At 39.0% G+C, this 21,656-nt stretch overlaps 1 protein-coding gene across 2 annotated transcripts in view; it reads left to right on the top strand.

The window, feature by feature from the left end:
- The window catches only part of MYLK (myosin light chain kinase), a 197,044-nt gene that overhangs the window by 93,339 nt on the left and 82,049 nt on the right, over nt 1-21,656 (top strand). For both annotated transcript variants that reach the window (XM_053947695.1, XM_053947696.1), the window contains 2 exons: nt 5,454-5,606; nt 21,511-21,648. In XM_053947695.1, coding sequence (XP_053803670.1) covers nt 5,454-5,606; nt 21,511-21,648 — 291 coding nt within the window. The remainder of the gene's footprint in view (nt 1-5,453; nt 5,607-21,510; nt 21,649-21,656) is intronic.

Genomic DNA, 21,656 nt, shown 5'->3' with positions numbered 1-21,656 from the left:
CAGGTCAGTTACCTGGGCTGTGCCACACAGCCCTTGCAGCGCTGTGACAAGTCTGTGCTGCTGCTGCTCTGTGCTGAATCCTGTGCTGCCCCCCTGCCTTTGGCAGGAGCTTCTGTTCCAAGCCTAACAGGTTGGCATCATGACCCTGCAGAGACAGTAAGCTCTAAGCAAAGTATCACCGAATAACAAAATATTCTGTGGTGGAAGTCCAACTCTTACATGAATGGCCCATGCCTGATTCCACCCTTCAATCAGCTGGGTAGGTCCTAATTAGTGTTAGCAGCTCTGTTCCTAGAGCTTGAAATCAAAGCTCTTCTGGTTTCTTCTCAACTAGAATATGTTCCTCAACATTCTAGCATTTGACTAAAGCTGACTAAAAAAAAAAAAAATATTTTTCACTTTTATCAGACTGTATAATCTCCTACCATGCACTGATTACACAGCTGAATAGTCAAGTTTCCTTAACTGCCTCCTAATATCAGTTAGACCCAAACATCCCTGTTTTGCTTCGATTCCAAATTATTTCAGTGTTCCAGGCACTACATGCTTTGGCTAAGAACTCTTTCCATTAAAAGCCAAATCTGTAAAACATTAGAAAGATTTATTAAGCCTTACTCTTGATCACCTCTTTTACTCCTGAAGTGCAATTGATTTTTTTTTTTTCAGACTCTCCAAGACTATCTATCTTTGTATGTGTGTGTGTGGTTATAAACAAAGAGTAGCATACTTTGTCATAAAGATGTTTGCTCCAGGATTATTTTAAAATTAATTATTTGCACATGATCTCTGTTTTCCTTTAGCTATTCAGAGTAAATGGATAACTGAAAAAGGTGGCAGGGCAAATGAATCACGACCTTGAGATTGGTATGTTCCCACAGCCTGGGCTGTTCCTCTTCCCAATAACTCCATGTCCAGAATAGAAAGGCCAGGGCTTTATTTACACCACAAAATATGTGAGTAAAGGTTCTGACACTCTCCCATTGGACATCATTTGTTTCTCTGTCTGAAGGCTATGCTGAAATTCCTTCTTTACAGATGTGAGTAGAATCTCTGTTTGGCTGGTCAAGAATTTTCCTGCAGCTCAGGAGCAACTCTGAGTCAGTCATTTCATGTTCATATTCCAAGGTACCCTTGCTCTTAGTGCTCCCTTAGACATTGACTGATGTAGTTACATTCAGTTATCTTCACATACAGAGCATCTTCCTGTCTCAGATGACTGACTTTGGGTTGATTTTCAAATGATTTACAGCTCATCAGGCACAGATATATGGTCTCCATTTATGTAGCTGTGTTCTACTCAGAACACTGTTGTCTCCTGAAAAACAAAGCCTAGAGATAAATAAGCCACATGTTTCTGTGATGCACTGTGCCCCCCTGCCTTTTTTCAGGTCGTTTATTTTATACTGACCTTTCTTCTCGCTGAATTCACGTCTGCTCCTGTTCGGGTGTAATCGTAATCATGTTCACATTGCATCCAAGCTTCTGACTGCAGTTGGCTCAATATCACAGTGTAGGTGGGGTTTTTTGTTTGTTAGCTGGATTTCAAACCATTAAGATTCTATGAGAGTCAGTGCATTTACGCTGCTCTTAAATCAAAAGACAGTGATGAGTCTGCGTAACAGAAGCACAAGAAACTCTCGTAATAATAAAAATTAGACCCATCATATATTACTCTGAAGACACAAGCACATGACTTTCATTCCAGGCTGCTGAAACATTTCACTGTAGTTTAATGCTTTTCTGTCTTGCGTAGGACTGTGAGATGTAGCTGTTTATATACCATTTTGATACAAACGTGAAAGGATTATAAACAGTTGTTTAATGTTGATAATTCCATGTACACTCCTAGGATTATTATTTTACTTAAGGATCAAACTGGCTGTTGTGATATCCACTTGAATGCAAACATTTCCTTCCTGTCTACCACCAAGCTAGATACTACAAACTCCTCATATTTATATCCCTGATCAAATAAAGGAGAAAGTTGTGAAATATTACTCCAAGCAGACATAACAGTGCTTTTGGCAAAATGACATGGTAGAGTCTTTCATCGTCTGGCCACATGAAGAAAACAGTATATTCACAGTATATAATTGGAGGCAGGCAGACCAATTCTGTTTTTAAAAAAAAGGTGTGTTAGCATCTGCTCTCCCTGTCTGCCATATAAAGCTTTTTATATTCACAACTGAACTCTACTGGGACAGAGAATAAAGCAATATGCTGTGAGCAATCCCACTACTGTTCAAAATACAGCACTTTTGCAGAACTCCACAGAAATAAAAATCACATGGAACAGGGTGTGTGAAGTTCACTAGAAAATACTGAATTCAAGTTGTCTTCTAACCAAACCAGAATTAATTTGAGCAGAATAGTGGGGAAAGAATGTACATCTTGGTGAAATAATGAATGCAAAGACCAAGTTATCAATCGTAAGAAACAGGAATAGAAGGCTGCTTTGAGAAACAAATAAGGAAAAAGAAAAGGAGAAAAAAAAAAAGAAAAAAAAAAAAAAGAAAAAAAAAAAAAAAAAAAAAGGAAGGCAACAACAGAACCTGCTCCCTTCCAGGCTGGCCATCCCTGGACACTGAACAGGCTGCATGGCGTCCAGTCTGCCTTCCCCAGTTTCCAAGGAATCCACACCACCTGAGAACTGAAATCCTTGCAACAGCTTGTACAATGTTACATCCAAGTACTACTTTAGATACCATGTACCAGCTGTGACTACATACCAATTCAAAATATTTTCCAAGCGTTAGACAGGTTGACCTCTCCTTCAGGTCAAGTGAGACAAAAAATAGATGATGTATACTCTGCATTGTCTGTAATTACTACTTACCATCTGTAAGGATGAGTAGTTTTTCCATATTCATAGAGAGTGCACAAATAAGAGCTACCTGACTGAACTATGAGTTTCATCCGAGCTCTTGCTCTTCTCTGCAAATCTACCATTAAAGCTTTTTTCCCAACTTTTTCAAGATGGTTCTTTTCTCCTTTTGTTCTCCCTCTACATTTTATTTGATTTTTTTTCTGAACTTTCCCTGAAAGTAAAATTCCTGTGTTTTAGTTCTGGCCTCACCAAAGCCTTACAAATAACTTTTTGGGTGTGTTCTCGGTGACAATACTTCAGTGTGTAACTCCAATTTACGTTATCTTTTTAAAATTCTTTCTAGTTAACTTCTTGTTCAATTGCAGGAATAAGGAGTGTATGATTGTTTTAACTTTTTATTCATATTGCTTTCTGTGTGGGTTTTCTTTCTTCTTAAGTTTAATTGAACCTCTTTCTGCTGAATTTAAGAACAATATGACCATGACTTTAGCATAACAATTCTCTGAGTAGTGTTTGGTTTTAGGATAGCTTTGTGATTTGTCCAGAAAGCTTTTAATAAATGGGCCAGGGGAAAATTTCCTTTCTTCAGGCATAACATGCCAAAAGAAAGGTATTTTTTGTTATTGTTCCTGCTGCCAAGCTGTCCTGAAGATTTGACTGTTCTGCCTCTGGAGAAGGGAACATTTCACTACTGGGAGAGTTGTTTTTATTACATCAAAATATAAAATAATGTGGACGTAACTTAGAATCTTGCTGCAGGTTATTCCTAAGTGCTTATGTGCTTGTGTTCTTTTCTGGAGTCTAATGAAAAGGCTGTTTTGTAAGTGAATTCACTATTTTTTGAATAATGCTAAAAAGTAGCCAGTTTTGTTGGGAGCTGAAGTGAAAAAGAGCCCTGGCTAAATTTGAGGATATGGTAAAGGAGTCCACATTTTGCTTTTCCATGCAGAACACTTACCCTGTTCGTCTGGTTACCTACAACAGAAATATAAAGGCTGCTTTTCATGGTGCAGCTTTTATCCTGGGTGTGTTTCTGATATGGCATCATAGCATCATTTGTCACCACTAACAGTTCCAATGTCAAAATGCCAGGCAAGGACCCTGTCAGGTGAGACATTCTGACTAGGAAAGCAGTCCAGTGCCCCTTGTCCTCTAACAGAAAGCTTTGTCTGCTTGGGCTTTAGCTCAGCCTGTACGTACTTGAATGTAGTGCTATTCCCACATGCAGAAACGCTGTGGTTTAGTGTAATAGTTCCAACAGTCTGTGTGTGACTGAGTGAAAATGAGCTCAGAGGAGCCAATAATAAGAATATGTGACCTGGGACAAAGGTTGGAGAGCTTTCATTCTAAAATTCTTCTGGGTAGTTGATTAAATATTCACCCCAACTTTTCATGCAATAGAAAATTTACTAACTTAACAGATGGCTTATAAGCAAAGGATGAAGATCATCTACCACATTTTATAATATATGCAAGTATTGGATGATGCTGATTTTGGCAGATGTTTGTATTTCAGAATGAAACTGTTTATGCATATAGATAGTGCACAGATAATAACTGCCTTCTGAGTTGGCTTCCTTTAAAAATCAGAGATGAGAGAAAAATCTGTCCCCTCATTTAATTTATCCTGCTCATAGTGCAGACCTGGTTCTTAAAAACCCCAGAGCTGTGTCCTTTAAAATTGTTTTGCAATGAAATAAATTTTGATCTTTTTTGACCCCAAACTCCTGAGCAACAGACATCTTCAGATCAGTCCTGCACAATTTCTCATCCTCTTCTCTTAGATGACCATGATTTCTATTTCCAGCATGATGTTTATGCACAGGTATAAGGCTGGCTTAAGTATTGCATACACTGGGAAAGCAACCAAAGATGAGTCAGTAGTGGAAACTATTTAATATTGGGAAAACAGATTGCAGAAGCATTTCAGAAAGTAAGGCTGAGACTCATGACAGTTCCTGAAACAATAGCAAGATAACTTTATGCCATCTATACTGATATTTAAGCATGTCAAACCAATTCAAGGAAGCAGTTTCTTAAAATGAACTTCTTTAGTAGTCACATCTCCATAAATGAGACTGCACCCTTCTGTTACTGGCCAGTAGTGTAGATTGACTGCTTCTGTAAGTCAGCTTCTTGGCTCCATTACAGATTTTACTGTCTCTCTTGGAATGTTTTCCACTACAAAAAAACCCTTGGAGGACTTTAAGTGCTTCTCCATGCCCAAGAGATTTTGCACATCTAGCTTTCTCTGCATTTTATCTAGTTTCTGCATTTTATCTAGTTTTCAAATTACAAGGTGGAGACCATGTCTAAAGCAAACACACAGTTCTGGTCTTATCCATCTCAAAGAGAATCCAAAATAACCTTTTATCCTTTTGCTGCTACTCAAGGCAGCATGCAGTGAATCTGGTGGTGAGCTTTGTCTGACAAACACTTTGTGCTTTGTGCTGGGGGTGCTGCTGGTTGTAGTCACTAGAGAGCAGTGGCTGTGCACAGAGTGGGATTTGGCTCTGTACTTTCATAGGCTGGCTGGTGTTAGGCATCCAGATTTCACTGAAAGCTGAAGTGCTTTGGAAATTTGTGGCTGATGTATTAAGTCAATTCTTTTCCTTTCTGTCTGCAGACCAGCCAATTCAATATGCCCATTCCAGTTTTGAAGACGGAGTTGCAAAACTGACTGTCCAAGATGCCCTACCAGAAGATGATGGAATCTATACTTGTCTGGCTGAAAACAACACAGGACAGGCATCTTGCAGTGCTCAGGTCACAGTCAAAGGTGAATATCTCAGACTATTGTAATTACTACAATCACACAATCTTTTTAAACAGAAATAACTTTGGATCCTTAACAGAGGTGATTGTAAGTGGATTCCATGTTTTTCCAAGCTTTTGTCAGCTGGGTACCTCTTCTTCCCATTACAGGTATGTGCAACTTAAGTGCTTAAGCACTGTGTAAACTAATAACCACGTTTCAGAAAAAGGAATTAGTGCTTTGACCTTCCCAAGGGCTTTGTGTACAGAGCAGTGAGGCTGTTCTGGAAAAGGTTTACCAGTGCAAGAAAGGACTGGGACAGCTGAAAGAGAAAAATACCTGCAGTACCACCAATATCAGCCCTCAGAGAATGTTACAGGGAGGAGGTAGATGCTACTCCTTTCTCCTGAAAGGCAGAGCAGAGACCAATGCCAGGGACTACAGTTTTGATAGCAAATGCCAATATTCTTGTTCTGTTACCAGGATTTATCAGATATAACTCTGAACAGGCATCTATCAGCTAACTTATAGATAACTCTAAATAAGTGGAATTTTGGTAGTGAAAGTACCAGAAGAACATTGTAGTAAGCAATTGAGGTGATCTGTTGTCTCAGAAATCTGGCAAAGAACTGATTTGACAGAATTGATTTGTTCATGAAAGCCATAATTCTGTACTAGAATGTCAACAAATACATTCTAAAAGACCAGAGTTCAAAATGAAGAGGTGACAGAATTCCATTGATAAATTCAACAGTGAGGTAGTATCCATCAATATCATGGTCTTTATTCTTTCAATCTCATCTGGCATCAGTCTATTCAGGTGTTTTGTTTCATGGCCTGGAGATTATCCCCTCCTGCCTCTCCCTCCCTCTACAAACAAGCCTGTATTTGGTATTTTTCACCTGCAAATGATTTTTCCCCAAAGTTATAAGAGTTTGTCACTGCCTGTCCAACAGACTGCTGAGTGACAGCTGCCAAGGGAACTATTCCTTTTGTTTATGACAAAATAATGCCTTCCCTAAATTTGTAAATTCAGTTTGGTGTAAAATGTACCCTGATCCCTGGGATTTCAAGATTTGTCTTTGTTCACCAGTGTTCTGGGGTATTTGTCTACAGCTCTTTAGTGCTATGCCTGCACCTATGCTGTATGACAAGGTTAAAATAAAAACAATAAATAAAAAAAGTCATCTGGTAAACCTATGAGTTAATTTCTTGATCACCAAATTGGAAATATAGTCATCCCCTCTCCACCCTCCCATCCTGAAAAATTACATGAAGTAAGAAAACATCAATTTAAAATAAACCTGAAATGAATCTTTTCTCAAAGTTATCATTTATGATTATCCTGATGCATTTCAACTGCATTAGCTAAAGGCCAGTGAAGAGTGGTCCACCTCAAGGAAGCTGTTTTTGACCTGAGGCTTTCTGTTCCTTGACTGGGACTCAGAAACCAAAGGGACGGTCCCCTCTTACAGAACATTTCTGAGTTATTTTAGGGCTGACAGGCAATGCTAACATGGGAGCTTTTCCTTGGGCTTGTGTGCTCTGCTGAGCTATTTCAGGCCATGGAGTCACTGTTGGATTCCTCTTGCACTTTACAGAGTCTGGGGCTGGAAGGCTGCATTGCCCCCATCATGGGGAGTTAGTTTCTCTCATCTGCATCCCGTTCTATTTTCTAGGAGTCATGGCGTAGGGAGGGGGAAGAATAAGAGCAGAATTAAGAACATACATGACAGGCTGTCAAACTACATGTTCAATATTTTTACAGTTTTAGCTATCCTGCCTTCTACCCTAAAACGTGTCCCTGTGGCCATGAGGATTACAGTAACTTTCCCCAAAACTCAGATCAATGTGGACTTTTCTGCCAAAAATAATACCAAATTTATAATCTAATTTCCAAATCTCTTATGTGTTTATGTATATTTTTCCATCAGAATCTCTACCAAAAGCTTCTTGCATTAGAGTTCTCTGAGTCTCTGAATGCTGCTACTAAGGTTTTTCTAATTGCTCAGCCTGTGCAAACAGATTACAACAGAAAATGGTTGTATGTGCAGAAAGGGAGAAAACTTAAAAAATCCTCTCCTGACCAAACACTGATTTTTGAAATAAAGTCTGTAAAATTATTCCTGAATTGTACCCCATCCTTACCTAGGTCCTTTTTGTCTCCAAGATGATTTAAGGATGTCAAGTTTGCTGCAGTGCTCAGTTTGTTCATTCATTATTAGAGAAATATTTTCCTTTTGTATGTGAGAAGTAAGCCATATTTAATCTAAGAACGAATGGATGTTCTTGGCATATAATCAGTATCAGACCAGTCTCAGAATCCAGCTTTTCCTTAACTTGCTTCTGTGGTCCTTGGACACATCTCTGTCGAGGTCTACATTTCACTTCATACTGCCATTTTTGGCTCTGCTATTCTACTGCAGCAAGGATCTCATGAAGGGATGTATGTATTCTGATCACTGGGGAAATTTTACCTGGAGTGAATGGCCTCTCTTAACAGTAAAATTCAATTTTATTTTTCTAAATGAAATTCAGCTCACACATAACTCAGAAAAGTTAGCAGCAAGGCTAGTGAATGTCAAACTGTTCAATTCACATCTGAATTGAATAGTACAAGATGATCCTTATCTACTAGTAGGTTACAGGTGTTATCTAACCACACACCATGTTTTCTAATCAACTTCTGTGCATTCTTTGCCTTTTTGATGGTCTATTACTTTGTTTTTGTGAAAGGAAGTTATTGTAGGAAACATTTTAAAGGTCCTTTGCCCAATAAAGGGTTACTGTTCTAAGTCCAGTTAAATACAAGAATGGGATTTTTTCCAGTAGTTTCAGCATGATTTGCATTGGGCCCTGGATAATTAGCTAAGCTAATTGTGGCATAACTTTCCTTCTAAGTCATCAGTCTCAGATTCATTTATGGTTGTCTTTTTCTTCCTTATTATTAAGCAGGATAAATTCTGTCTAGCACTGGGCAGCCTCAGTATTACTCCTTTTTTTTTGTATGGAAAACAGTGAAGGTACCTTAGTTGTTTGTAGGAGGCTTTTGGCACTGTATCAAAAAAAAAAGTCCCACATTTCATATGGATGCGATTTATATTGAAATGCAATGGTTTTAAAAAATTCAAATTCATCAGTCTTCTGCTTATTTAAAGTGAGAAATTACCATATTCAGATCACTTCAGATCTCTCTACTTAAGTAAGTGATCTGAAGGCTGAGAAAATTGGGGTAGATCCATTAGGTAGTGGAGAAACTAAGTTAATCAAGGTGAAGCTGATTTGGGCCTTGGAAAGGACTAAGCAGACAAGGTGAGCCCTGACAGCTGTCCTCCCTCTGTCAGCAATTTCTCAAAGCTGACACACAGGGTAGAGAGGAACTACAGAGACTGAGCAGAAAAAACAGCTTAACAAATGTCTTCACCATGAGAATTATTTCTAACTGAACCTCGCAGTGAGTGGGGTGCACTGGGTAAAAGTATGTAAGCCTGAGAGGTGAGAAACATGGTTCAGTGTTATTCAAACAATTATAGCTATTCCTGAACTGGTACCATTTGCTACTAAATGTAGGATGATTTTTTTATTATGCATTGTTTTCTACACAAAGGAAAATCAGAATTTGGGAGGCTTTGGAGCTGATGCACATTTTATTTTTAAAGTTTTTAAACAACATGTACATAACTGATTTGTTCCTGTTATTGTATGTCCAAGCTCTTGTATTTGGTGTTCATATTTTCACATTTCATATTACAATTTTCTTATTGTCCTATGATATGAAAATAGGTATACAAGCCATTTTGAAATACACCAGGCATCCTACTTAAAAAAAAAAGCAAACTAACCAGCTCAACACGAAAATCCAGGGTACATTTAGGTCACCTGAAATATATGGTGATTATACACTGAAGGGGATTGCAGATACTCAGGTTTATTTATGAATTTATTAATCAGGCTATGAATAAATTATAAAGTTATTTATTATGAATTTATTTATAATTTTTAATCAGGGTGATTGAATAGTTTAATCAGTTTTTGATGAATAGGAAACTGAGGTGAGGAAAAGTTAATTTACTCTGGATGTATATGTGTAGTGAGTTGGTGTTACTGTTTTGCTGAGGTTGTGACAATCAGAGTATAAAAGCAAGACGGATGGAGATGGTAACTGGTATGGTTGGAAGGCAAGGCCAGCTCCCAGGAATGGTGACAGTTCTCCAGGTCTGCCTCATTCCTGAGATAAGCCCTCTTATATGTGGTTGTCTGACAGTTAACTAATCACTGACAAGGAGTTATAGATCAGGTCCACCTGTACAAAAATGTGTCAAAGGGATATTTAATTACCTGACATTCACACCAGTGCCTGGGTGTGCTACACATGATTATGGACTGCAGGGAGAGTGGGAAGAGTGTGGGCTCTGTTGTGCCAAACCTCATCAATACTGCATGTGGGAAGCTTCTTTTATTTTGCAAACAGACTCTGCACATCAGAGGGGTAGGTGATTGCCTGGCCCAGTTTTCTCTAGGTATGGTATCAAGCTAGAGCACTTGCTGGGACTCCTAGGAGAATGTCCTCTGCCTTGCAGCTCTGCAGTAAATGACAAACAAAATACCTGACCCACTGCACACTCCTGGAGATGTCTGCAGCCTCCCTGCCCCAGGCAGCAGCACTGGCTCTTTCTAAGATGGAGCACATGAGGTGTGGGCAGCGAGAGCAGCAGGGCAGGCTGGCAGCCACGGTGTTTCTGTGGGCTCTAATGCCCTGCAGCCACACATTCCTGCTGATGCTTGTTTTCTGCACACTGCTGTTTTTTTGTTTGTTTGTTTCTTTTCTAATACAGGCCTAATACTAAGCAAACACTATTCAGCAGATAGTGCTGCTCCTGCTTATTAGCTCTTGACCTCATTTCTCTTTCCCTGCCAGCAGTGCATTTGCCTGGACTTACATCTGTTCCCCTTTCTCCCCCACCACTTTCTGTTCATGCTTTTTTTTCCCAGTGCAGCCTCCCCAGCATAAGTGTCTATGTTGGGAAGGCTGTAGCCCTTCCAAGCCGATTACTGTAGTCATTCATTGCTCACTGGACGAGCAGATTAAAGCCACCTGAAAGCCGGCCACAGTCCCTGCTGCAACCAGTTTATCAGAGCAGCAAAGGGAGATGCTGTCTGAAAAACCAGTTTGTTTTGTTCCTGTCACTCTCCCATCTGGTGTGAGTGGGACCATAAAATATAACCAGGTGGAAGAAAACCTCTCAGGTAGGAATCTTTTCCTTCAGTCATGAGAAATGCTCTCTTCAGGTCGTGGGTTGTTTTTCTTTCTGTCTCAGAATGACCCTTCTTAGACATTAATCGTTTAAAGAAGGTTATCACTGCAATAAGCAGCCTCTCTTTGGGAGGTCACAGCTCTGTTTCTCTGACATCCATATTTCTGATGAAGGTAAGCAAAGAACACGCTTACTTGCCAACACTCTGAAACGTTTGTGACAGCTTATCAAAGCCACTGCTTATTTGAAAGCATTTTGCTTTATTTCAAGCATAAGTGACTGGAGATGACTTTACAAAATATGCCAGTCTAGTCCTATTAAGTGTCCAAAAGCATTCCAGACCAGTAGCTGGGTGGAACCACTTGTCTGTGTAAGAATTGGTTTCAGAGCACTAAGTGAAAGGGAGAGGGGTTTTGTTACTGCATTGAAAAGTCAGAGGTAAACTGTCATAAGCGTCAAAAAAAAACCTCTGTTGCAAAACTTCCAAGAGTGCCCCAAAGATCTCAGTCCCGCACTCTGTATGGTTTATCAATAGATATAACCCTTCTAAGTTTGGGGTTATTTTTTTTTAAATTGCTTTCTTGCAGGATCTCAAGACCAAATGTGGAACAGAATGCCAGCTAGAAACCAAAACTGAAAGGCAAAAGGAAAATATGTGTGAAAGCTCTTAGTGATAGAAGATGTGCCATCAATGTAAAAAATACACTCTAAAGACAGTTTCTTATTATAAATAATTTCCATAAAAAGGGGAACCAAATTTGGATAAAAATGAGGGATGAGTGCATGCAGAATAAGAAAAATTTAAATGCCAGAAATTGCATTAGCATTTCTTATAAATGAAATTAAAAGGTGAGATGCTGACAGAAAAAAATAATTTAAAAGACAAGAAAGAAAATAAAAAACTTACCCTTAAATCAACTGTGACACATATTTAAATACTGTGAGCATTAAATTATTTTGTACTAGAATAACAGAAAACAGATGATTATTATAACAGTAGGGAACAGCCCTGCATTGGTCAAAGGGCAAACTGTCCCAGCTTGGATTGCCAAATTCTATATTGTTCTAAGTTTCAGCTGAAAACTGGAAGTCATCAAAATACATATAAAACCTGTTCACTGAATATATGCCTGCGTAATTTTGAAAGCAGGGGTGTGATGTTACCCCAAAGAATGTTTTCAAGAGCAGCTGCTGTGGATTAGCTAACGGGAACTCCAACAAGACTCTGGGTTTTTTTGGTTGGTTTTTTTTTTTTTTTTTTTTTTTTTCAGAGTAGTGTCTTGGTTCAAAATATTTTTAATATAAATTAATCAAGGAGAGAAAACTAACCACAAGCAATGCCATACTAGAGCTACCTTATCTTTTACGGACTTAAATGCCAAACAGGTTTTGATTTAGAATACCTTTCTAACACCAACTTATACCCAGAAATTCAATGTTGTTGTGTTTTTTTTCTTTTTTCCACTTTGTATTAGTCTAACATCAAATTTGGTTTCTTAGCTCTCAATCTGAGTCTTATTTGTCTTTGAGGGATTCCTTAACAGCATTCTTAGTACAGTGTCCTTTTGATTTCTCTCCCAAGAGAGGCGCTAAACTGTTTTAATATTACCACAGGATAACTAATTTTATTGCCAGTGTGGATTTGCCAGAGAAGGGAAAGACTGAAGGGGCTGTAATTCTTTAGATCAGTGGCATCTTCAGGGACACATGTGCTTTATGTGATTGCCTGTTCTTACTGTGCTTCCATTGCATTTCAGCTCATGCTGAAACTGCCCAGGTTTTTTCTAATGGAACTGGTATATCCATACATCACAACTCCCTGCTATTAAATTAAAATCTACCTGGGCAGTCACACAAGAATTGAGACTATACATGTGAATGTGAAATAGAACTGCCTCAGTAGAATGCATATTTTCACTGTGGAGCTGACCTGGCTTGATCTAGTGTATGTGAGGCACCTTTCCTGAAGTTCTCATTGTCAGACTGGTATCTAATGGTGGGGAATTTGTTAGCAGTGGACAGCAGAACTGCCTTATAAATGTATTTGGTAGGTATACAGGCTCTCAGGCCTTCCATGGAGATGCTGTCTGTGACAGTGACAAAAGAGCAATTACTTGATGTAAATAACTTGCAAACAGGGTAAGTCATTAATAAGGCAGACAGTTCTGAAGGCAAAAGCAAACACCACTTTGGCTGCAGAAGCTTCCAGTGAGACTGTCAGGGAGGAATTTGGTCTGCTAACTGCAAAGTGGTCTGCTATGAACCCAGACATCTATTTTGTATCTGACCCCTGCACTCTTCCTGGAGCTTTCTCCTGAGGAGGGGAAGCAGAGAGGGAGGTAGGGAGGTGCAGTTCTCTTCTCTCTGGAATCCAGCAATAGGACTCATGGGATGGTTGAAAGCTGTTGCAGAAGTTCTGGCTGGATATCAGGAATCATCTGTTGAGAGGGTGGTCAAACACTGGAATAGGCCTAGAGAGGTGATCAACGCCCCAAGCCTCTCAGGGTGTAAGGGGTATTTGGACAATGTCCCAGACAACAGGCTTTAGCTTTTGGTCTGCTCTGAACTGGTCAGGCAGCTGGACTAGATAATCCTTGTAGACCCCATTCACCTGAGACAGTCTATTCTATTCTGACTGTTCACCCACATCACGATTCTTCCTTGCACCAAAAGGTGCAGCCTTTTGATAGTGGGATTTCTGGGGTGCCATCTCAGTTGCACAGAATCATAGAATATGCTGAGTTGGAAGGGACCCATCAGGATCATCGAGCCCACTCCTGACCCTGCACAGGACACCCCAAGAATCCCACCATGTGCCTGAGAGCCTTGTCCAAATGAGGCTTTAACTCAGGCAGGCTTGGTGCTGTCACCAGCTCCCTGGGGAGCCTGTTCCACTGCTCCGCTGGAACAATTCAGTTTGTTGCAGAACAAACTGAGCTGGCAAAAGAGGTTAAAAGGCTGACCTGGTGGCATCCTCTACAGAGGAAAGACCCTGGAAAGAAGGAGCATACATGGAGCTGCAGGATAGGGCTGGAAGCCTAGCCAAGAGTAAAATAAAAATTTCCAGACAAGATAAAGTGGAACTTGGTCTCCTTTGTATATCCCCAACCACTCTGACTGGTACAGGCTTAGGGCATTGTCAGTCTTAGGTTAATAGTTTTTCTGTGTCATGCAAGGGCAGCATACAGACTTTAACTTGTCCCAGCTCTTAAATCTTATCTTCCATTTACAAAAAACAGACTATAACTGCAAAAAAAAAAAAAAAAAAAAAAAAAAAAAAGTGTAAATAACATTGCTAGGTCATTGAACATGTAGTTCTCATGACCTAAGTTTGCAAAATGCCATACTAACCTGAGATCTTTAATGAAGCAGAAATGTTCCTAGATGTCTCAGGAACATAAAGGCCTGATACATTTTTATGCCCTTATAAATCAAGTTTTGAATTTTCGAAAAACTCGCAGAAAATGTTGTGCCTCAGGCCTGAGGCAAAGACACTTTACAGAAAGACAAATGTGTGTCTTCATATAAATTTTCTGCCTCATAAAATCTCTTAACTTTATAGTTGTTAGCTTAAGATTTAGTAATGGCTGGATTTGTTTACACCAAAAACATTTGAGGATGTGAAACTCTCTTCAAGCTCGAGATCTGTGTGTGAACCCAAGTCTTGTTTTGAGAGGTTTTAGTGGAATCTGGTGCTTCTCTCTCTCTGAGCCTGCTCCCACAGAGCTTTTTGAGTTAAGCATTCTCCTCAGCTCAGTTGAGTTATTAGCCTGTGAGCCAGAATGGTCTTTAAACACCATAAATGGTAAATGTTGCCGAGGCAGCCCTTCCGCACGGCTCGGAGCAGGCATTAGTTGGCAGTCAACCTCACAATGCTGGCAAACAGATCCCTCCAGTATAATTAAAACTCTTGTAAGACTAAACATTGTGAGTTTTTGCAGTGTTCTGAACATAAGGCAGCAAACTCTCTATTCTTTGCATGTCCTTGACTTGTGACCAGTTGTAACCCTGGCCTTGGGCACTGAGCTGCTGCACTGGAGCTGTGTGTAAATGCAGTGCTATAGCTGACCCAGCTTGAGCTGGGGGCTAGAAAGGCCAGTCTCCAGAAGTTCCTTCCAAACTCAATTATTGTGTGATTCTGTGCAGTGCTCAGCAAGCTGAAGTCCTGATATTTCAACAGGAGATATCAGCATTCTGCAGCTCACATGAAAATGCCTTCAGTACATCAGGGTAGGCAAATGAACATGAAAATTTCCTAGGCTAGATGATGTCTCTGAGTACAGCCCAGGTAAAGCCCAGGTCTAGTCTTTGGAAACCTTCTTAAAGTTTGCATCCTCATATGGATATTCTTCTTCAATTTCAGCAGCAAATCTGGGAATGGCACAGTGCAATTATTGATTCTTTTTTTCCTTCTCTCAAGGATATAGATTTATCTGTGTCTTTTACCTGAGAATATAAATAGTTGGTTGCATAATTGCCATTAAACTGGTACAGGTGTATTGTGCAATTGACTTGTACTAGGTTAACTGTTCAGTGCAGCATGAATTTTCCCCTTTTCTATTAGATATGCACCTTCACCTCAATAACTCACCATTGCTTATCAATATAAATATGTTTACAAATATGCTCAAATTCTAAGTCCTGATCCAAGTCAAGGCTTTACAAAATTCAGGTTTATTTTGGTTTAGACCCGCAGCTAACATTAAAACTCCTCTTGCAATAACTTCCAGTCTGCAGATATGCAAGGACTGTTTAAAACCTGAATTGAGAAAATTGAAATAAAAGGAAAGCATTTTTTATCACCCTAAAATTCTAATAGTACAGGTTAATAAATACTCCAAATTTGTATATAGAGATTATCTTACTATTGATTACACAAATACTGGAACACAGATTAGTAGAAATAGTTTTACATCAAAGATAACATATCTTTTCCCATTGCCATCTGAATATGCCGAGAATCTGTAATTTTCCTAAGAAATTGAAAGAGTTTGAATTCTCCTTAATCTCTATGCATTTAATGCAGTAAGTGGCTTTTTTAAACATAGATTTAAGTGCTTATTAGAGTGCCTTTCTAATAAAAAATGAACCCTTGGAGGTAAGGGAATGTGATGGGAAAAGCCTATATTCCTTTTGCTTTGTAGAAAATATATATGGGTATAAAAAGTAACATTTACATGCTTTGCTTACTATTTCTGGTCTCTCGGGCTGTTTCCCACCGAGTTGTGCATCTTATTACTTACTGTAATATTAAAGCCTGAGGAAAGGCAAAAAACAGGAAACTTGTAAGTGGGATCATTGTGTTGGACTTTTAAATCTATCACCCTGTGTAACACCTTATCAAAAATCTGTTGAGATGACAGAGAGATCACTGTCCACCAGAAAGGCCCCAGCTGGGCTTACACATTGTGCCAAGCTCTGTGCAAAAGTTGTTCTCTGTCAGATGCCTGTCAGAAAATCTTACAATAGCTCTCTTCTGTATTATCTTACACGATTTGACCTGCATGAAACCAACAGCTGTGGTTGTAAAATGGTGGCAGCTTTTGTAAGCTGCAATAAAGTAAACTAGATGCGAGGTCTGAAAAGAAGTCATTGAAATGTATCTGTGTTTTATCAAGCCCATCTATGGGAGCAGTAGGTAGGGCTCTCTGATGTCCCCCATGAACTGCCTCGGCGTGATGCGGGGGGGAGGAAATTGAGTGCACCAGCAGAAGCTGATTGAGGAAAGGAAAGGGACAGAGAAAATTAACTGACAGAGAAATTTTTAGTTACTGTGTGTTGACTCTTACGTTCTTTGTTTTCATTACTAGAGATGAACCTACTCCTACATGAGAGCAGTAAGACTTAAGAGTGATGAGGGAGCTATTAAATGGCTATAGGTGATTAGAGAGCATTAACATAATAGACAGAGATCAGATCTCCTCTTTTTCCACATCCAGTTGAATAAGCTTGAGGATGCATAGATACATAATGAAGTCATGCCCTTATGCTAATGTCAAACAAAATTTCCCTTAGGTTCCAGATTTCCTTTCTGGTGCCAGATGTGCCGTATTTTTATTGTCCATAGTTTTGGCAGCAAAAATACCCTGCAGTGTTACGAAAGAGGATGTTGCAGCCAGAAGCAGAGTGACTTGCAGTATCTCAGATGGGAGCTTTGCCTCTGCCTTCTTCCTTTCCTCCTGTCCTTCTGCTTTGGGCTCTGAAGCCAGCACCCCCTGAGAGCATATGGATCTTGAACCCCAGCAGAGTTTATGTGCTCAAAGGGACTTTGTAGGAATGAGGGAAGGCAAGCACTAATCCTTGCCAGGACTTTCTGTGCAGTTTGTTACTTGTGTCCTGTTTTCAGTTCTGCTTCCCTACTATTTTCCTGATACAGGTCATGGATTTTGTTCCTGATGTATGAAACTAGCAAGCACCTAGCAGTGGCCAGGGAATGTGAACTTCTATGGTTGTTGTAAGGGGTTGCCACCCCTTTGCAAAGAGTTTCTAGTTTTTTGTGTATGGTTTTCCTTTCAATATTTTACTGTCAAAATAAAGCCAGGTGTTTTCAAAAGGAAGTAAAATCACACGGTATCTTTTCAACATAAATAGGAATAGGAGTTATTTGCTTAATCTCAAATGATCAGCATTCCATCTTTTCACTCCAAAATCAATTTTATTGCTGTTTTTCCAAACAAGACCTGTAAGGCTAAAATTGAAGTAACCCTTAGGAATATTATATGTAGATTACTGCTATTACTATGTAAAATTGCAAAATGTTAAAGCATTCATCAGACAAACACTGAGTCACTGCATAGTGCTATCATAAATAAACAACTAAAAGCATTTACAAGCTTTGGAAGAATTTAAAAATAGTTAACATTCAGGCTTTGTAATTTGGCCTCGGCATGATTGTATCAGTCCCTTCTGAGAAAATGCAACATTTTAGACTAAATAACAGAATTAAAATGGACTGTGTTGTCTTGTGTAAAACATCTGTGTGAAACTAAAGTTGTCCGTAGTAATTTCAATTTTTTCCAACTCTAGAAGTCCATAACATCAAATTCTAAGTAAAGGAAGATTATATTAAATGAGCCTCTATGGTTTCTTAATGAAATAGCATTTATGGGTTTGAACTAAAGTTTTTTTTAATTGTTTCTGCTACATCAAGAAATATTTGATGATTTTTGTGATATTCTGATTAAATTATTGGTACAAAATGCTACTGATTAACATATACACTTGTAAACAACTGTAGCATAAGATTTGCGATCCCCTTTAAAGCTATGTATTTTTAGAGTAGGGGGAAAGCTTTTGTTTTGAAGAAACTGTTCAAGTTGCCATGAAATCAGACTTATTAGCCATATATTTGCTGTATCCTTGATGACACACGTTTGGGTAAGAATACTGGTTGTTTTAGCCATGAGAGCTTCTAATTTTTGAGCTCTTATGTACAACAGATTTTTGTATCTGTTGGTAAAGAAATGTCTTCACTTGCCCTGTGCTCCAAAGAACAGCAGCAATACAAAGTGAGATGCTTTTACTCCTGCCTTACAACAGGAATTGAAAAATCAGGTTCTTCAGGGACTAAAGGACTAATCTTCAAGGACTAAATCAAAGTGTATATGCATTTTTATATGGTACATTTACAAGGATAGGAGTGTTTTCTGAAAGCTGCTTTTCTTTTCTGTCCCAGGACTAAGCCTTGAGTTTTCATTATTTCAGATGTAATGATCCATCTTAATGTTCTTCATGATTACACTCATTCCCTCCAATGAAATAGCTCTTCAGTCTCTCCAGTAACTTTTCTTGTACTCAAGCTCTATTCTTTAAAGTTTTTTACTACTCACATCCCACAGACTTCTATTTTTTTTATACTTTCCATCCTAAGTTTCTGTTTAAGCACAGAATTGGTCTTCACAGGAGGTCAGCAAAAACCTATGCAGTGCTTAAATTTAGTGTAAACACTATTATTTTTTTAAGATTTGTGCAGTGGTGAGGCCGGTTCTGACTCCCTTTATTTCAATTTGAAAGGTTCCCTTACAAAGAGTGAGCACTGGTCAGTAGCAATGGTGAGTTGATTTTCATCCTTTCAGTCCTACAGTTTGCTCTTTTTGGAGTAGATGCCTGCACCTGCAGTAAATCTTGATGTCCAATCTCATACCAGTGGGTCTCCTCACTACCATAGGATACATCTGCCTGAGATAACTTAAAAAATTGAGGCCTAAATTTTTTGGGTTTGTGATTCATATATGCAATTATTGTGAATTATTTGCTTGCTTCCATGTAATGTTTACACAGCTCTGTGCAAGAGGTGGTTTTATTCCAGTACATGAATCTTTTCTGTCTGCAGCATGCATTTTGGAGGAGTTAGCATTGCTGAAAAATTCCTTATGGGAAATGATTCTGCTCTGCTTATTCTGTCATTGCTCACACATTTCTTTTTAATAAGCTGAAGCTGTTATACTGTATTGTCTTCCTTGATTATAAAAATCCATTTAATAAGACAGCATGTAGAAGGCATGTGAGTCCAACAGAGCAAAGAGCCAGTTGTGAGAGATGTGGAGTGCTGCTAGGACTTAATTCTGTTTGTACCAGGGCTTTGGGAGAATTGCTGCTAGAACCACTATGAGCAAATTTGTTTCCTGGTCACTATCAAATTTCCTGGGAGTTGGTTCTGGATTTTTTTTTTACCTGTCCTCTGAAGACTTGAACTTTTCTCATCAGACAAAAGATCTGTTTCTTTGTTGGTCTAGAGCCACATCTCTGCTTTTATTTTTCTTTCCCTGCTTTCCTCTTCTTGTATATCTGCCTTCCAGATTTGCAGGGTTATCGGTTATTTCAAAAAATGATAACAAGAACATTTTTTTAAACATACTTTTCATTCATGTTTTTTTTTCCTATGCCTTTTCCTGTCTTACTATTTTATTGGTTTTTTTTTCCTTTTCTTCCTTTGTCTTCTTTTCTTTTTTTTTTTTTTTTTCATTATGTGGATTTCTTCTTTCCCCCACATTTTGTGAGACAAAGTTTCCCTTTGAGGGACTAAGGGATTTCCTGCAAGGCATTAGAGCAGTGAAGGTGCACGTGCGCAGCACTTGTTTGAAGCTGTTTCTCTGAGTGACCATTACAAACCAGAGGGCTATGGTGAACCACAGGAGTTTATTTCTCTAGATGAGTTTCCCCCAACGTCTTGGCTATTTTCTGTACAGCATTCGCCACTTCCAAGCAGGTGCTGTGGGATGCCCTAGGACTGATCAGTGTGGTCTGATGGTGAATCAGGCACTTCAGAGTTGTGCTTCCATAGCACCAATCCAAATGGGTCTCACTCAGGTCCCATATTTCCATTCTCACATGCATCAATGTCTCCCTGCTTAGTGCCAAGAAAAGTCCTGCAGCATGAGCCAGTGAGACAAGATTTTGGCTAGAAAAAGCTTTGCTAGAGAAGAGGAAAAGCTTCCCCTCCAGGCTGCCTCCGAATTTATGTTGAGTTCAAATTACCCCAGTACAAACTTGATTTTTAACCTCCAGGAGGTTCAGTGGGCTTTCTCAGTGAGTTGCTGTCTTTTTTTTCCTAATCGCTAATTTTATGAATTGTGGTTTTTCTCCAGCCTGGCACTTTCTGTCGCTGCAATACTATTTTGGATGTGCTTGATATTCCTTTGAAATTTTTGAAGGTAGGGATAGGCAAAATAAAAATATTTTCACATGTGGATAGAACGTAGGGGTTGCAGTTTTAAAGGCAAGACAAAAGAGGTCTGAACACAAGCTAAACCAAACAAAAAGTGTATCCAAGGGACTGCTAAACATTTATGACTTTTTACATTTGGTCATGATCACTGCTTGGGCTTCAGAAGTGCCTTTGCTCAGGTTTTTAGAGCAGGAGTAGACTTCCTGGTCTGCTGTACCACATAGATCACAGTCAAATGGTCTTGTTTCATAGCCTCTGAATGGCTGTGGCTACTGGAAGCAACATATCACAAATAGACTTAAGAGTAAATTATTTAATTCTAAATTCCCTCAGGATTTGATTGCACAGCCTCAAAAAAAATTTAAAAGCCTTAATCCAACAGTGTGTTTTGTGGTATATATTGATAACCTCAGGTTTCAGTCTTTCCCATCATCAATCAACTGCCAAATTCAAGTACAGGAGAGGAATGTGTTGAACGCAAACCTACTGGATATTGATCATCTAACAATCTAAATGGTAATTACTTACGGAGTTACAAATCCTGTACTGCAGTGAGCTTATATTTCTAACTCATCAATCACAGCAATGGCAACTTGTAACATCCCCTAGGGTTTTCAGATTAATTTAGCAGTGATTACAGGCACTGAATTTTTGATTACATGTTTTTCGGTTGCTTTGCTTTTTTTTTTCTGTTTTTTTTTTTTTTCACCTGAGCATGTGTACTTGGGGAAAAATGAGTGTAATTTCTCAGTGATACTCCCTGATATCTGTTAACAATGATTTAAGAGGATTCTCAGAAGGAGGACAGTTCCATTCCTATTTCTTGTCTTTCTGCTTGGAATAATGGCAAGGCAAAACAGCTATATTAGGTGGTTTCAGTTAATTTTGCCTTCTGAGAGCTGAAGCAAAACCACTGTCTCGACATCATGTTGAGCCTAAGGTCAGTTAAAGTTTGTAATGAAAATTCCAGTAAGGGACCCCTTTTGTTCTTTTTTTGACTTCACAGAAAAGAAGAGCAGCAAGAAGGCAGAGAGTGCACAGGCTGCAAAGTTAAACAAGACTTTTGCACCCATCTTCCTTCAAGGCCTGACTGATCTCAAAGTGATGGATGGAAGTCAAGTGATAATGACTGTGGAGGTATCAGGTGTGTAG

Source organism: Vidua chalybeata, chromosome 7 (assembly GCF_026979565.1).
Source record: "Vidua chalybeata isolate OUT-0048 chromosome 7, bVidCha1 merged haplotype, whole genome shotgun sequence".
Taxonomy (NCBI): domain Eukaryota; kingdom Metazoa; phylum Chordata; class Aves; order Passeriformes; family Viduidae; genus Vidua; species Vidua chalybeata.
This window is presented reverse-complemented; position numbering and strand designations above follow the sequence as displayed.